Below are 18,796 nucleotides of genomic sequence, written 5' to 3' on the forward strand. Positions count from 1 at the left end.
GATGGCTGATTTCAAAACGTTATGAATATTTTGTGTTGAATCTTGATTCGGATCATGTGTCAAACCGCCAAACTGCTGAAATCACGTGACTTTGGCGCTCCGAACCGCTGATTCGACACATTTCTTAACGCTCCGAAGCTTCCCGAAGCAGTGTTTTGAAATCGGCCATCGCTATACAAGTTGTTATTTTGTTTTTGTTTTTGGCGCACCAAAAATATTCTTGACGCTTTATAATATTAATATTGAACCACTGTACTTACATGAACTGACTTAAATATGTTTTTAGTACATTAATGGATCTTGAGAGAGGAAATGTCATTGCTTCCTATGCAGGCCACACGGAGCCATCAGATTTCAACAAAAATATCTTTATCTTTAAATATCCAAAGAACAACGAAGCACTTACGGGTGTGGAACGGCATGAGGGTGAGTAATAAATGACATTATTTTCATTTTTTGGTGAAGCAGACAATTTGAAGTTGAAATACATGGCTTCAACCCATTGTGGTAGTTAACATATTAACTTACACTATTAGTTAATAAAATATGTAAAGGAATTCATACATCATGAAACATTTAACTAATAGCAATTCATATATTACTTAATCTATTAATCATATAGACTCTGTATTAGTTGCTGATCCAGTAATCATTAATTAATGGTTTAGTTCTTCATGAGTCATATTAACACATGTATGATTATCTGCGCCTTAGTTAAGCATGAATTAATGCATATTAGTGCACCAGTATTGTAAAGTGTTACCAAGTTATTATAACAGGCGTTTCTTTCTATTTTCATTTTTAATGATGTTATTCTATCTAGCGTTAACATGAACGGAGGAAAATGTCTTTATTTGTAGTTTCCTTATACGGCGTCTGTCTGAGATTCACAACTGGCTCTTTATAGCGGAGGAACAAACCATCTGACAACAGTTCGTACTCCCTTAAAAGTAACTCATTCCTTCTTCAACGCTGGTCTATATTTTTGGAATTATATTTTTCTGGATAGACATGTTTGAAGTGTATAATCTACGTGAGGGTTTCGCTCTTTGTGACTATTTTTTGGGTAACGGTTCTCCAGCAGTGGTTTCTCCTCAGGCTGTGTGAAGCTGTCAGTGCAGTCAGTGGTCTGGAGAGGGAGGGTCAACATGGCGTCGGAGCAGGTCTGTTTTCAATGTGAATTGTAAATGTTTTCTGCGTTGTGTTGCTTTTCAAGCGATATTCGGCGTTAACGCGAGTCATGTATAACAACTTAAAACTTCAAACGATGTCTATAGCGATGTATGTGAATGAAAAACGATCATGTGCGTGATTTATGTCCGGACCGTTTATGGAAAAATTGACTCATTATTGCAGGGTTACATTTGCTTCTAAGTTTGCTGTTGTTATTCTGCATGGTGTTACTTTGGAGCTTTAAAAATAATAATAATAAAAGAAAGCAAATAAAAAATAATCTGCCTTAATACATACGCTCTTATTATTTACAGAGGAAAGGGGTGTAACATTTATTTTTAGGCATACATGTAGACAGTCGGACTACTGCATTCCTGAGACAGCAACACTGGTTTCTTATTTAGCTATCACACTGTAATAGCAAATGTTTATTGTTAATTCATCCTAAAAGAAGATGTATTTGGCTGAAATATTGCAGAACCATATGCCACTTCATCTTGTATTATTCTATATATGCATGTAATTATTTGCATATTCCCAAATCAGACCACACAAGTAACTCTATTTAGTGCACTATTCAAAATGATATATCCTAAATAGTTCAAAAGGGAAGATTGAAATTAATATGGGCTTAATTATTCCACTGTATTATACATTGGTCCCAGAAGTATTTCAGCCGACATGCTTAAAATAACATTTCATTGCATTATTATATTACAAAAAAAATTAAATTATATTTATTAAAAAAGATAGCTTAATAAAAATAGAGTTGTTAGGTTTAAAATGTTAAAAATAGATATAATGTTATTATATAAGATATATAATGTTATGTAATAGATAAAAGTATTTTGATACTTTGTGGTTATCAAACATTAGTGAACATGTTAAAGGGATAGTTAATACAGTTAATATGATGAACTACATTCTGCTAAGATTCTGCTAAAACTGTGTGAACTTAAAGAGTTTATAAATCCACTAAAAATTAATCTTGAATTTAAACCAGTTAATTCCCGCTGGTAATTGGAAAAGGCCCAGAAAAATTAGGTTAGATTGTTTTAGATCCATTACATACATTTTAAGTGTGGCTAAAGTATTTTTGGTTCTACTATAATAAATATTACACCCAAACTCAGGAGCACTGACAGCAGAAGCCTGGAAAATATCTTGTTTGCAAATCATATAAGTAAAGCTGAATATTGCTATATTTTAAAGGGGTTCTTGTTGGTGTGACATTTAATGGCAGAGCACTTGTAGCAGTAATGGCTTGTCTATTAAATGTGCTGTAACATACAATAATTGTAACATCTTATCATCCTTTTATATCCACAGGAAATCTCAAATGCGCCAGTGAAGAAGTCTATGAGGGAGAAGGCTATCGAGCGCAGATCAGCTAATAAAGAGCACAACAGTAATTTTAAGGCCGGATATGTTCCAATTGAAGAGGAGCGACTCCACAAGACAGGACTGAGGGGTCGCAAGGGCATCATTGCCATTGGCATAGTCATCCTACTCTTTCTGCTTGCACTCATTAATCTCATTGTAAGTTTATCGGTTGTTTGTTGTGGCTGTGATATAATAAATGTGATAGGATATACTTAAAGGATTAGTTCACTTTCAAATAAAATTTTCCTGATAATTTACTCACCCCCAAGTTATCCAAGATGTCCATGTCCTTCTTTCTTCAGTCGAAAAGAAATTAATATTTTTGATGAAAACATTCCAGGATTATTCTCCTTATAGTGGACTTCAATGGCCTCCAAATGGTTCTACTTATGGAACAAATGTAACTGGCGCTGCGTTCGTTCCATAAGTAGAATAGGGAAGGCGTAGGACATACAGCGTAAGCTTTTTGAAGAATACGAAAGTGCGGTTTTGGTAGAACCACTTGGAAGGCGATCATTTGTTTATATAAAGCATATAAATGTACATTTGTTCGAAAATGACTGATCGTTTCACTAGATAAGACCCTTATTCCTCGTCTGGTATCGTTTAAAGCCCTTTGAAGCTGCACTGAAACTGTGATTTTGACCTTCAACAGTGGAGTCCATCAAAAACCATTTCATCAAAAACCTTAATTTCTTTTCGACTGAAGAAAGAAAGACATGAAAACTTGGATGACATGGGGTGAGTAAATTATCAGGAAATTTTTATTTAAAAAGTGAACTAATCCTTTAAAACCTAGAATGAAATCATTTTTAGCAAGGATGCAATAAATTGATTAAAAGTGACAGTAAATACATTTATGATGTTACAAAGTTTGTATTTCAAACAAATGCTGTTTTGAACTTTCTATTCATTAAAGAATCTGAGGAAAAAAATGATTCATAGTTTCCAAAAATCAGCATATTGAAATGATTTCTGAAGGATCATGTGACACTGAAGACTGGAGACCCAGGAATTAACTACAGTTTAAAATATATTAAAATTGTTGTAATATTCCACAATTTAAAATTTTCTCAGTTTCAAATAAATGCAGCCTTGGTGAGCACAAGAGACTTCTTTCAAAACCACTTCAGTTACATCTCTACTACTCACTTGAAAACAGAGACACTCATACATTATCACTCTCTGTCTTTTACAGATAACTCTAGTGATATGGACAGTGATACGGATAGGTCCGGGAGGTTGTGAAAGTATGGAGTTTCACGAGAGCGGCCTGCTGCGCTTCAAACAGAAGGCCGATATGGGTGTGGTTCACCCGCTGCACAAGAGCACAGTGGGCGGCAGGAAGGACCAGGACCTTGTCATTACTGGCAACAATAACCCAGTCAGTCAGCATAATATCTCACTTTCTGTGGACAAATCCATATGCTCTGAGTGATTATATGAGAAAGTGTATTAATTTAGGGGGGTTTTCTGTGTGTTATAGGTGGTGTTCCAGCAGGGCAACACCAAGCTGAGCGTAGAGGAGGATAAAACATCTATCGTCAGCGACTTGGGCATCTCCTTCACTGACCCCCGTACTCAGACGACTTTCTTTAGCACTGATTTTGACACCCATGAGTTCCACCTGCCCAAAGAGGTCAAGGTTCTCAACGTAAAAAAAGCTTCTACTGAAAGAGTAAGCAACTGTACTCACAGTCCTGACTCATAGTCTTATGAAACCTGAATAATTGAGTTAATTTGAAACAACTAGTAATACCTAATCACACTATATGTCAGGTCAAATCTTGATAATATGTCTTAGTCTTAATTAGTCACCCAAGAGGTGTGTTTGTACAGTGACTCAGTGCCATACTTTGCAGATCACCAGCAATGCATCATCTGACCTCACTATCAAAGGAGATGGTAAGGCCATTATTCGTGGCAACGAGGGAGTTTACATCATGGGCAAAACTGTGGAGTTCAGCATGGGTGGGGACATTGAGCTGAAAGCGGTAAGTAGTTAATGTTATTGAAGTTTTTCGAAATTTTAACTATGTTTTGGAAAAAAAATGTATACAAACAAACACACACACACACACACACACACACACACATATATATATATATATATATATATATATACAGCTATGGAAAAAATTAAGAGACCACTTAACATTGATTTCTGAACTTGGAGTGGTCTCTTAATTTTTTCTAGCTGTATATATAGGTGTGTGTGTGTGTGTGTGTGTGTGTGTGCTTTTGTTTATATTACATTGTGGGGACGAAATGTCCCCATGATGTAATATAAACCTGAGTTCACCTACATCGTGGGGACCAGCCAGCGGTCCCCACAATGTAAATGGGTTTATAAATCATATAGAATGAGTTTTTGTGAAAAAGTAAAAGTTTGCACAGTTTCCTGTGAGGGTTAGGTTTAGGGGTAGGGGCAGGGTAGGGGGATAGAATGTACAGTTTGTTCAGTGTAAAATGCATTGAAGTCTATGGAAAGTCCCCACAATTCACAAAAACAAACATGTGTGTGTGTGTGTGTTTGTATACATTTTTTTTTCTAAATTTAGAAAAACTTTTCTATCTATATATATATATATATAATACATACACACACACACACTACTGTTCAAATGTTTGGAAAGAAGTCTCTTATTCTCACCATAAGAGATAAAAAAAACAAAACATCAAAAAATGGGAAAATATTGTAAAATTGTAACAACTCAGTGTCACATGATCCTTCAAAAATCATTCTAATATGAAACATTTCCTTGTTTCCAATGTTGAAAACAGTTGTGTTGCTCACTGACCCCAAACTTTTGAACGGTAGTGTAAATATAAATCTGAACATATAAATATGGGTTATATGTTTTTTCTGTTTTGTGTGCAGGAAAACAGCATTATTCTAAATGGCTCAGTGATGTTCAGTCCTTCGCGTATACCAAACTCCTCTCTAGGGGGAGACTTGTACTTCAATGAGGGGTTAGAGAGGTATAAACTTTGCATGTGTGCAGACGGGACTCTATTCAGAGTGCAGGTCAAATACTCCAACATGGGCTGCCAAACATCTGACAATCCCTGTGGAGCAGCACACTAATGAAAGAGAGACGAATACCACTGGAATACACATGCTCATCAATGTTTTCAAGTGAAACATGGCATTTTGGGGGAACGGCCAAAAGATACAAATATGATAATGTGTTTTTTTTTTTTTTTGAAAAACTGGACAATAATTAGCCTATAATATTAGTGTACACATGCAATACACAAAAAATGCACACAATCTGTCCTTACACTCCCACCCACCAAAATAGTTTCTTCTACATGCTCACTCAACTTTATTGGAGGTCTAAGAACACACACACACACCTGATGATGATAATCACTCCCTTATAACCATAAATCTGGCCCAGCACAAACAGTACCCTTTTCTTTTATGGCTGAGAGCTCCCTGTGCATTATCATTGGCTCACCTCAGTGTTTTACAGTCTTTAAGCTGCCTACTTTCAGCCTTCACTGCATGTGCTTCATATATTGTATAGTAGCAGAGTAATTGAGTCCAGTGATTTTCTGAGCAGTACTGTTACACTCTTTTACAATCCCCTCCTGTCATTAATAACCATCAAATGGCCACATAAAAAGAGATATGTTGTTTGACTGATACAAATGCTAAAATATTGTCATAAACCTTCTGTATTTAGTCTGAAAGGCTAGTTCTACATGGTTATTGTGGCTTTAGAAGAGGGGATGTAAAGTGGCCAATAGTATTTAACATCTTGGATGTCATTAAGAGTTTTTCAGGGTTGGTTTTTATATCACAGATGTTTACTTGGTCATGATTTTAGCCTTTTTTATTTTCATTTCTTTGTAACAATCTCTATCTTCACTGAAGCAGGATCAGCACAGCCACATTTTTATGTAAGTAACACTGTAAGCCTGATCCTGAAAAAGTGGTTAGTGATGCATCAATTCTGGCACATATTTTCAAGGCTTGTATTATAGAGTGCCATGGACGAGTGACAAATTACCTGTCGTCTAATGACATGTTCAGAGGTGTGTACCAGTCCAATACCTTTTGATAAGATAAAAACAGGAAACTTCTATAATATATTCAAGCTATCTAAGTGTGATATTTTGTGCAATATAACCTTCTTGGCCTGGTTTATCTGGGTACATGTGTGGTATTTATTGTTGTTTTTAAATACAGTATTATTGTGATGTCCAAACTAAAAATCTTCTGTACTTGAGACTAATTGTCAGACGTTTCTTTCTTTTAAACCCTGCAATGAATTAGTCTGAAACAATCTGATCATGTCTGTGGATTTAGATTTTTTTCAACATTGTCAGAAAGGAAATCACAAATATTCTGGGTGAAGGTGAAAATCGATGCTTTCATATTGCAGTGTTTTTGTTAATAAATGCAAATGCAGGTTTTGATTGAAAAACGACGTGTATTGTGATTGTACTGTTAGATGATGGAAACATGAACATGATCTCAGCGCTAATATCAAGTATGGTTAACTATATAATGCAGCGACTAAGTTAAGAGATTAATTTACTTTTCAATTATTAATTTTGGTCAATGATCTGGTGGCAATTAAATTCACTAAAATATCAATTCATATACATATTTATGAAAACACCTCTTTATTCTTATTTATTCAACATTAAGAACTATTTGTATAGTTTTTGTTATATTTTATTTGATTTATTTAATGTCTTTAAAATGCTTGGGAGGGAGCAAACCTGAGTAAGACATTAACTCAGGCAAGTGAGTGATTGTAGAGCGATTGTTCTGTGTGTGTGTGTGTTTCTGGTGCAATAATGCTATTCAGACTTTGATCTCAGGGAAGTTGGAGTTAAAGTCGAAGAATTTCTCAGTCAAGTCTCAGTGTTTTGTTGGTAATTATCCAGCTAAAGTCAGAAGATTGCCCGAGCCGAGTGGAGCATTGCTATTCTAAAACGGTTAGTTTTAACAAACCTACTACACGTTTTTTTTCTACAGTGTATCTGTGTAAAAGTCTTACTTTAAATTCTCCTTAAGCTTAGGCAAGTAAAGTATTGGTGTTGAATAATTTAGACTTGAACTCTATATATGTGTGTGTACATATGATTGATTTTATTGATTCTGTGGTACAGCAATGGATTTCATGAGGAAGAATTTCTCAGCTTTCAACCTTTATCTTTTTTTTTGGTCTGTCTATATTGTACCATACAAATATAAGTATGCCATATCTGTCTGTCATCATTTTAAATCTCTCATTTGTTGTGTTTATATTTTTCAGGGCTGACTATAATGTCAGCGTACAGCTCAGTGCTTTGTGTGGCAGTGCTGCTCCTCCACCTCTGGGGGACACACTCCTTCCCCACCTCTGCCTGTCCTGTCCCCTGCCTGTGCCAGCGAGGTCCTCTCCTGAACTGTTCTTCTTTAGGCCTGACTACGATTCCCACACGCATCCCAGCAACTGCTGTTTCCTTGAACCTATCCAATAATGCCCTGCTTTCTCTGGCTCCTCTCAGCTTTGGTCATGTGAAATTGATGGGACTTTTGCACCTTTGGGTAGGACGTAATGCTCTGGAGAGCTTGTCTATGATTTTGAAGAAAGACCGGTCAGGCACTAGGACCCTGACAAGTGGAGAACAGGAATGCACATCCTGGGCATCTAACCTTCAGTTGCTGTCTGCAGAAAGAAACCATCTAAAACATCTTCCAAAGGGTACGTACATGCAGCAGTAGTATACATGTGATACACACAGTATTAGTAGTTTATGCAACACTTGTACTGTAAAAAAAACATCTCTGTCAAAAAACATATCCAAATTATAAAGGAAATAAAGGGAACTTAATTAGTCACATACCTGTAATTATGACCTTTCCATCCTTAGTGTTAATTCATGGAATGGATGGATGGATAGATTGAAACACTGAAATTCTAAAATGAATCATAACATTTGAAATCCTTGCTGTTAAAGGGATAGTTCACCCAAAAATGAAAATTACCCCATGATTTACTTAACCTCATCTTCTTTCAGACGAACTCAATTGGCCTTTTGAAGCGAAGGGATGCATTTTTGTAAGAAAAATATCAATATTTAAAACTTTATAAACTCAAATAACTAGCTTCCGGTGGATGACCATACACATTAAAAAAAAAAAAAAAACGTGGCCCCCCATTTACAACCATTATAAACCTTGGAGGACTAAGGATATTTTTAAATATATCTCAGATTGAGTTTGTCTGAAAGAAGATAGTCATATACAACTAGGATATCTTGAGGGTGAATAAATCAAGGGATAATTTTAATTTTTAGTTTAACTACCCCTTTAAGGAATCATTAGTTAATTCATTTTTAAAAAATAAATAATGAAATCTACTTCAAACAGTGAAATTAGTTCTAAAATCAATAAATCTCTGTATTATTTAAACTGTGACATTCATAAAACCCACATACACACTCCGCCCTGGTGTAAACGGCTGCATCATCAATGGAACTTTGATCTGTTGCGATTACACATTCTTCTGACCTGTTCGATTCCATTTAAACCAGTCCACCCTCAGGATGAAGTGAAAAGAAATCACCTGTCATATAGTCACAAGGGTTGGGCGCTGGCATTCCAGTGCCTCATAACAGGCTATATAAGGGTGATCATAGTCTAAACACATTCCAGAGAGTGAATTTTATTAAGGCCTTGTATTTTGACCAACCTTCACATAAACGTTAACATGGGGTTCTAGTCTGTCCAAAGGTCTTAAAGCCTTTACATAGTCTACATAGTGTGAAACATGGTTTCACACAGAAAAGTGCACTTCAAATACCTGGATAATTTAATTAAACAAAAAACAACGCATGTTCAACACTTCATGCACTCAACTGTCGCAGATTTCCTTATGTAGGGGCTATCAGACAGATGCTGGATGGCAAAATAATCATATAAAATTGATAAACTATAGGCAGTAACGTACAGTGTATAGTAAATAATTTGGTACACAACTATAATTTGCTACAGCCTATGTGCTGTAGTACATTTAATCAATCTTCCTTTTCAGTTTGGATTGCAATAAAAACAACCATTTTGTTAAAAGGTCTGAAGCATAGTCATTTAACTGGGGCTCTTAGAGAACGTTCATATTAAATTGGGGACCAGAAAGCCAATTCAAACACGTTTTAAATATTGTCTCTTTAGGTTTGTCTTCAATTTTGTATCCAGTGCTAGGGAATAGGGAATAAGGGAATAGCTAAATAATTCTTTTCATTTCTAAAATGCTGTTCCAGGATGTGATTATCAGTGCTGATAGCCACTTAGGCAATTTTAACAGGGTTTTGATGTTTCTCTGTCTGCTTTGAAACTTAGCTTTTGTTTGAAATCTAATTGGACTTGTTAATAAAGGCCAAGAATCAGGCTTCAAATTGTGGTCTTAGCCTCAGCAGATGCCAATCCAGGCAGCCTGTGAGCACTGTGAATTAGATGGTGGTGCGGTGCCTCAATGTTTTTCAGCTCTTTGTGATTCAGAGCACAGCCTCAATCTTTCTCTCTGATAAACTCCTGTCCAGCAGACCCTCTCTTCAGCTCAGTAGTCAACACAGTTCTTAAAATAGGCAAGAGAGTTCTCCATCTCTCTTCTCTGACAGACATACTTGAACCCTTGTAAGCTTTCCACTCTGAATGATCTCACACGTTTAAGGACATTTGGGATACTTGTTTCTCATACTGTACATCTAAATAAATTTAAAGATCTTCTAAGTACTATAGGTATATATTAAGACAAAAAAAATAGCCACTAAGATGCAAATACTATTAACTAATACTTAGCATACTATTACCAACAACTTGATGGTGACATCCTGAAGGCATTCAAGAAGCTCTTGTTACTGCAAGAGCCTCAACTAGAACAAGTGGTGATTCACATAGTGCTCACGTGGTATGCAGTACTATGTTAGGTGTTGTTATGGCCACAGATATTGGCACAAACAGGTGCTTGTGATTGTGAGGTCAAGGCCAGCTGAAACTATTTTTCTTTTAACTATTACAACAATTTTTGGCTTTATAACTCAAAACAACTGAAAAATGCCTGACTTTGCAATCTAATTAGAACACTCCTCTGTACCTCAAAGGACACATTGATATTTAACTAGAAAGTTTATCAGTGCATGGTTGTTAATCATTGCCTTTTGCACTTATGAATATACATTTCTCCTGCAGGGCTGGGCTGCATGAAGTCCCTGCAGATTCTTCAGCTGTCTTATAACCAGATATCCAAGATAGGTCTTACTGACCTGGACAATTGCAGTCATCTGAAAGAGATACATCTCCAGCATAACAACATTATAAGCATTCACCCACATGCCTTTATAGACCTAAAACAGCTACAGGTAACATGTCAAATATTTAGCTTATTTGCATTATATTTTAATAGTGGTCAGGTGAGATATATATATATATATCATGAGAGTGATTTTTCCATGTTTGGAAGTGTGCTCCCCCAGTAACTCTTTTGACAGACTCTGTAGTTAATGCATAAATCAACATATCTAGCCCAGTATGCATTAAAACTTAAACATTTTCACTGACTCACTAATTCCATCCAGGTCCTTGATCTGAGCTATAACCTGCTGGTCACCATTCCTGTCCCAGCCTACCAGTCCCTGCGGAATCTAAATGCCTTGGTCGATGTCTCCTTCAACAGATGGAAGTGTGACTGCAACTTGCAGACCTTGAGAAAATGGATAAGCTTTGATACTGAAATGGGTGATGCTTCCTGGCAAGTGGTGTGTGCCTCTCCACCTCTTCATGCTGGAAAAGATCTGCTTCACCTGAAGGACTCAGAGCTCACTTGTCCAACACATGAATACAGCACATCTGGTCACTATCATAATATGATTGTCTACGAGGGGATGAAGATATCCATTCCTTGCAGCAATGACAGTAAAGGTGCTACTTCTGTATCTTAAATTATAAAACCAGTCCAATTTACTATTTTTAATTCATAATTGTTTTGCAGTTATTTATGTAACTCTTAAAACCTGCATGTAGACTTTGTAAATGCAATGTACATTTAATGATAAATTCCCTTTTATTTTTATTCCAGATACCATGCAGGTTCACTGGTGGACTCCACAGGGCCAAGTCACAAATAACCAACCAGAACTTCTAATTAAGGACATCACAGAGCAACATGCAGGACTTTATGTATGCATTTCAGGTGTCCGAGGAGAGCACATATCAGTGTTTGATCTACGAGTCTACAAAAAAGGCAGTGGCTTAAGACCACGTAGGGAAGCAGAAATAATTTGGGATGAGCAAGAAAATTTTAACTTGCCAAGAAATGATCCAGTTGTACGGCAAGATACAAGAACCCATTCAGAATTTGTTCTTGCTGTCTGCCTGTCTGTCATCATTACATTCATTTTAGCCTTTATCCTTGGTGTAGTTTTGAGACCACTGTTAGACAAGTTATGGAGGAGAATACGATCCAAGAGACAATCTACACCACCACCACCAACAACAACCTCCTCCACTGAACCCCAGCCGTATGTGAATGAGGGGTATTGTGATGTAGAAGATCAAGAACAAGTGAGAGTGGGTTCAAGAGTTACATTTGGTGGAATCACGGTTCAAGATCAAATGCCTTACTATGTCACCGTAGAGGATGAACAAGCAGATGGCTCCTCTGAGAGCAACACAGAAGCGGATAATTTTTATGAGACACTTGAAAATAATAAATCCTCAATAGCTGATGGGAAACAGCAGGCCCTTGAGGTGGAGAATCATAGAGGAAGAGCAGACAGCAGCAGTAGCAGCTCAGTTCAGGAAGGTGAAGTAAATGCTTTAGTCATAAATGGTAAGAAACTGCCACCCAGCTCAACTGAAGGCATGCCAAAATCCATGGAATTTGAGCCAATTCCAGATGCAAATGATATCACCCAGATAAAAAGAAGGGGCAGTTCTTCAGCATCATCTCACTCAAGTCAGGAAGATAACGTCTCAAGAGAATTTAGGGAATCAAGTGTTGACCCTCCTCCTCCTGTCACTATACCTGCAAACAAAAATATAAAGGGTAGCAGTCCAGGATTTACTACAGAGCCATTTTCAGAATGGTCATCAAGACTGACAGAACAGAATGTTGATGATTTGGACCCAGAGATGTGGAATGACAGTGGAGAGAGCTTTTCTTTCACTGAAGGCTCTGAAAGGTCAAGCATCCAGGATCTCTCCAGCTCTGCTTTAGGACATCCATTGAAGGATGATGACACATGGAGGCAAGGCAAAGTAGAATCACCTTCAGATAAAATAAACATTGATTCAGAGGTTTTTGATTTTGAAAAACCATTTGGCAAAGAGGTTCTTGTTGATGATGTAAAGCAGTTTGAGCTCTCTGGCATAGCAAGCCACTCTAATTCAAGTGACAGTGGTGAAAGTGCAGGTGGACCAAACAATTATACTGTAAACTCAGAGTTAGAAGAAGAATCAGACACAGAAAACAGTGCACACTTGGTCACTTTAAATAGATTTGGCACTCTTGAAGATGTCACTTTCAATGAAAGAATGCCTAGTGCTGGCATTCTAATAAGACAAGAGACTATCACTTTGGAGCCTTCGGAAATAAATTTGACTTTGACTCATGAAGACAGTATTGATGAGGATATGCCTATTGATGATTCCCAAGGGAATAATGAGTATGTGAACATATCAGACAAATTTGCATTATGTGTAGATGTGGGTCTTGATACAGTGCCAAAGATTAAGAGATATGTTGAATTTAAACAGTCCAAACCACATTTTGGACTTCCAACTCTGCCAACATCAGAGATTGCGGTAAAATCTGAAGCTAACATTGATGCATCCTCTGGAGATAACAGATGCTTAAGTCAAATAGAGGTGTCTCCTGATACAATTAAAAAAGTGAAGCGATACATTCACTTCAAACAGCCTGAACCTCATTCCCCATCTCTGCCATCATCACCTTCCTCAATCAAAAAAGATGCTATGTTGGAAGCTAAAAGTTATAGTTCATCTTCAGAAGATGATGCTCAACTGACAACTCAGGATGACAATTCATTCAGGACAATTGGTGTATCATCTGAAGAAGTTTCAAAAGTAAAAAGATACATTTCATTTAAACAGTTTGACTCTTCTTCCCCAACTCTGTCAATATCCAGACCTTCAACTAATATTGAGACCACAACTGAGGCAACAATAAATTCTATGCAGCCCAGCACCTCACCAAAAGATTCAAGTCAAAGTGTGAAGAAATACATCCATTTTAAGCAGCATGAACGCCATTCCTCATCTCTTCCAGCGTCACCTACCTCAAGCAGGAAAGGTTTATCAGTAAAAAAGACTAAAAAACGATCTGATCAATCATACTATGGGAGTCATGAGAGCCTTCCACTATACCATGTCCATCCTGTCTATAGATCAAGTATAAACAGAATGAATAGAGGCTACGATACTGATAGATCAATTTCCAGTGAAGATGAAGATCAATTTATGGAGTACCCAAGAAAATTAGAGATTACAATACCATCTGAGATGAACAGAGGATCCATCACACCAGATAAAAATACAGACAAAGTCCTTAACATTGACTTTGATAACTCCTCTAGCAGCACAGATGTATTTGAGAAGAAACAAACTAAAGGTCTAATGAGACTAAGAGCATTAAGTGCACGACTGTTCAACAGACATGAAAATGAAACAGATGAGAGGAGGTCACCAACTGGTCTGGATGTTGGAAGAACCAGTGGTGTCTCTATTAAAAAGCAGCCAAAGTTAACTAAGGAATCAACCACTAATGAAGACAGTCTATTCGGAAGGAGTTTATCCCTTGATCACTTACCAAAAGTGAAGCGGTACCTTCAGTTCTCACACTCTGATTCCTATCTTCAAGTCCAATTACCATCACCTTCACCAACCACTGGGGTAGTCACACCTGACTTTATAGCGACAACTGAGTCCAGGAGATCCAGTTTCTCATCTGAGGATGATGTCAAACAAGCCACTGAAGATAAAAAAATTGTTGGACAAGTGAATGCATCTTATGAAGGACTTCCAAAGGTAAAAAGATACATTCAATTCTCACACACTGAACCTTACTCAACAACATTTCCCTTGAACAAACAAAGTATCTCAACTGGACTTGTGGCACAGCCTGAATCAAGGAGGTCAAGTACGTCATCTGAAGATGATATCAAACCTACATCTAATGAAGACAAGTTCTTCAGGAAGATAGGCGTATCTCTCGATACGGTGCCACATGTTAAGAGATACATTCAATTCAGTCAGCCTAAACCTTACTCTCCGACTCTAAAATCTTTACCTGTTACAAGCAAGAGACCTGTGGTGGCAGTGGAGACAAGTTCAAGCACATCTGACAAGTCAGATGACAAATCTAATGGTACAGGAACATTTTTTGGAGGGCAAATAGGTCTTAATGCAGTACCAAAAGTTAAGCGGTATGTTCAATTTACACAGTTCAAATCTCATTCTCCAACTCTGTCATCAGTTTCATCCTCCTCTACAAAAGTTACACCTAAGATAGATGTGAAAACTGAAGCTAAAATTGACAGATCCTCTGAAGACCAGGGTAACTTAACGCAAATAGAGTTATCTCCTGAAAGTATTAAAAAAGTAAAAAGATACATTCACTTCAAGCAGTCTGAACCTCATTCCCCATTATCACATTCTTTAACCAAGAAAGATGCTATACTGGAAACAAGGAGATATAGCTCAGCCTCAGAAGATGATGTTCAACTGACAACCAACAAAGACAGTTTCTTCAGGAAAATAGGTGCGTCTTTTGATGGAGTTTCAAAATTAAAAGGATACATCACATTTAAACAGTTTGATCCGTCTTCAGATACCACTTTAGATAAACTGCATGTCACAAATGAGGTGAAAACCAAATCCGAAGCAAGGAGATCAAGCACTTCTTCTGAGGATGATGTCAAACTAACTGCTGAGGAATACAATGTCTTTGGACAAACAGGAGCATCTCTTGATAGAGTGCCAAGAGTTAAGAGATACATTCAATTCACACATCCTGAAAGTCAATCTCCTGTGCAGACAACAACTGGTCTTTTATCTGAAAGATGGAGCACTTCATCTGAGGAAGAAGTTAAACCATCTATTAAAGAAGATAATATCATTGGGGAAACAGGTGAATACCTTGCCGAAATACCCAAAGTAAAGAGGTACATTAAGTTCACACAGTCCGAACCTTATTCCTCTGATCTGTCGCTATTTCCCCCAAGCACAGTAAAATCCATAAAGGTGTCAGAAACAGAATACAGAGAGAGCACTTCATCGGAGGATGATTTTCAAGAAGACAATAGCCTTGGGCAAATAGGAGCATCTCTTGAAAGAGTTCCAAGAGTTAAAAGATACATTGAATTCACACATCCTGAAAGTCAATTTCCTGCTCAAACAACTGCTCTTCCAGCTGAAAGAGCAAACGTATCTGTGATAGCTAAAGAACCAAGGAGAAGCAGCACTTCACCTGAAGAAGATGTTAAACCATCTACTAACAAAGATAACATCACTGAAGAAACAAGTGAATATTTGGCCAAAATCCCAAAAATAAAGAGGTACATTAAGTTCACACAAGCTGAACAGCCTTCCTTGGATCTTTCACCATTTCCTCCTTCAAGCGCAGTAAAATCCATTAAGGTGACAGAAACTGAACTGAGACAACCAGCCACCAGAGAGAGCAAGTCATTTGAGGATGATGTTCAGGAAGACATAGAGCTATCTCTTGATAGAGTACCAAGAGTTAAGAGATACATTCAATTCACACATCCTGAAAGTCAATCCCTTGCTCGGTCAACATCTGTTGTCTCAGCTGAAATAGTTGGAATATCGGGGGTAGATCAAGATACAAGGAGATCAATCACTTCATTTGAGGAAGATGTCACACTAACCGTTAAGGAAGACAATGTCTTTGGACATATTGGAGCATCTCTTGACAAAATACCAAAGGTTAAAAGATATATTCAATTCACAAAGCCTGAAAGTGAGCCTCTTGTTCAGACAACAACTGATCTCTTATCAGAAAGACTTGGAATATCTGGGGTTTTTCAAGAAACAAGATCAAGCACTTCATCTGAAGTTAATGTTAAGCCATCTACTCATGATAATAATGTAATTGTAGAAAGAGGTGAATTTTTTGACAAATTACCAAAAGTAAAGAGGTACATTAATTTCATACAATCTGAACCTTCCCAGGGTTTTGCACCATTTCCTCTTCCAAGCACTGAGAAGTCCATAAAGGTGACAGAAACAGAATCAAGAGGATCTAGTACCTTAGTTGAAGATAATGCACAACCATCTCATAAGAAGAAGGAAGACAATGTCTTAGGGCAAATAGAAGCACGTCTTGACAGTGTACCAAGAGTTAAGAGATACATTCAGTTCAAACAACAATCCCCTGAGCAGTCAAAAACTGGTTTATCAGCTGAAAGAGGCGGAATATCCGAGGTCATTACAGAAACAAGGAGATTAAACATTTCATCTGAGGATGATGTCACACGAACTGCAAAGGAAGACTATGTTGGTGGACATATAGGAGCTCCTTTTGATATACCAAAAGTTAAGCGATACATTCGCTTCACACATCCTGAAAGTCAATATCCTGTTCAGACAACAACTGCTCTCTCAGATGAAAGAGTCAGTGTATCTGTGGTAGCCAAAGAAACAAGGAGACCAAGCACTTCATCTGAAGAGGGTGTTAAACCATCTACTAATGATGCCAATATCGTTGGAGAAAAAGGTGAAACTCTTGACAATATCCCAAAAGTAAAGAGGTACATTGAGTTCACAAAATATGAACCTTATTCCTCAGCCCAGTCACAACTTCCTTCTGCAAATGTTGTTAAACCCATAAAGGTGACAACAACAGAATTAAGGGGATCCAGCACATCAGCTGTAGATGATGTACATCCAGCTACTAATGGAAACAAAACAGAAGCAAAGACACTTGGCACTTCATCTGATAATCTTGACAGAATACCAAGAGTTAAGAGATACATTCACTTCATACCTGCTGAAAGTCAATATCCTGCTCGTTCATCAACCTCTGTCTTAACTGAAAGTGTTGGAATATCTGGGGTAGCTCAAGAAACAAGGATATCTAACACTTCATCTAAATATGTCAAACCATCTTCAACTGATTATAATATCATTGGAGAAACAGACAAATCTTTTGCCAGTATCTCAAAAGTCAAGAAGTACATTCAGTTCACACAATCAGAACCTCATTCCACGACTGTGTCTTCATTTCTTAGTTCAAACACAATAAAACCCATAAATATAGGGGAAATGCAAGAAAACAAGAAATATAGAACTTCATATGATGATGTTAAACAAATAAATCATGATGACAGTTTCTTTCAAGAAATTGGTGTATCTCTTGACAAAATCCCAAAGGTAAAGAGGTATGTTACATTCACAAAGAATGAACCTTCTTCTTTAACCAAATTAATGAAAAAAGATTTAACACCTACAACGAATGCAGACCTAGAAGTCACATGGCCCGGTTTATCATCTGAGGTGTCACCTTCTGACTCTATGAAAAAAGGGTCTGCATTAATAATAAAGACTGAATCTGAATCACGGACATCTGGATTTAGTTTCAAGGACAACATTATTACAAGAGAATCCTTGGACAGTTCAGTGGAACACACTGGCCTTCAGTCAAGTTTAAGCTCCTTGTCCAGTTACAAACAACATGTAGGACATCAGGTTATGGATGTACAACCACCACAAGATGACCCACCAGCAGTTCCACAGACACCCCCACCTCCCCTGGAACAGAAAGATGCCAGAGAGTATCTCAGAGAAAATTCTGAAGTCCTTCAAAGGCTAGAACGCAGACGATTACTGCAGCAAAGAAGAATGGAAATGGACAAGTTCAACATTGCATCCCTATCCTCCATGCAACAAGAGGGCGACCAGCAGGACAAATCGCCTACAGATTATGGAGGAGCGACACAGTTACAAACAGAGCAACCTGACAGCAGTATCTCTGTAAGAAACACAACCACGTCCAGACACACAGAAGGAGCTGAAGCCCCAGTTTTACGGGGCCTCAAGACTAAGAATATCTCAACTCCAAAGTATAAGGAATTTTTAATTTAGATAAAGAGTTCATTTTTAATATCCAGACAAACAATGTTGTACAAATATGAGCTGATGCTTTCAAAACTGCAGCTTTGAGTATTGGGATTTGCTTTTTATAGACTATTGTAAATG

The 18,796-nt window shown here is 37.3% G+C and overlaps 2 protein-coding genes across 2 annotated transcripts; both read left to right on the plus strand.

Annotated features, from left to right (window-relative positions):
* Positions 1 to 911: 911 nt before the first annotated feature.
* Positions 912 to 6,945, plus strand: sgcb (sarcoglycan, beta (dystrophin-associated glycoprotein)). The gene is made up of 6 exons (XM_067383689.1): positions 912 to 1,163; positions 2,503 to 2,712; positions 3,755 to 3,940; positions 4,043 to 4,234; positions 4,419 to 4,550; positions 5,438 to 6,945. Exons 1-6 carry the CDS (start codon positions 1,149 to 1,151, stop codon positions 5,642 to 5,644), a joined length of 942 nt encoding a protein of 313 aa, XP_067239790.1. The 5' UTR covers positions 912 to 1,148; the 3' UTR covers positions 5,645 to 6,945.
* Positions 6,946 to 7,289: 344 nt separating this feature from the next.
* Positions 7,290 to 18,792, plus strand: LOC137018894 (uncharacterized). Its single transcript, XM_067383688.1, has 5 exons — positions 7,290 to 7,512; positions 7,833 to 8,264; positions 10,751 to 10,920; positions 11,137 to 11,479; positions 11,637 to 18,792. The coding sequence occupies exons 2-5, from the start codon at positions 7,844 to 7,846 to the stop codon at positions 18,680 to 18,682; spliced, it is 7,980 nt and encodes a 2,659-aa protein (XP_067239789.1). The 5' UTR covers positions 7,290 to 7,512; positions 7,833 to 7,843; the 3' UTR covers positions 18,683 to 18,792.
* The last annotated feature ends 4 nt before the right edge of the window (positions 18,793 to 18,796 follow it).

Source organism: Chanodichthys erythropterus, chromosome 4 (genome assembly GCF_024489055.1).
Source record: "Chanodichthys erythropterus isolate Z2021 chromosome 4, ASM2448905v1, whole genome shotgun sequence".
In the NCBI taxonomy this organism is placed as follows: domain Eukaryota; kingdom Metazoa; phylum Chordata; class Actinopteri; order Cypriniformes; family Xenocyprididae; genus Chanodichthys; species Chanodichthys erythropterus.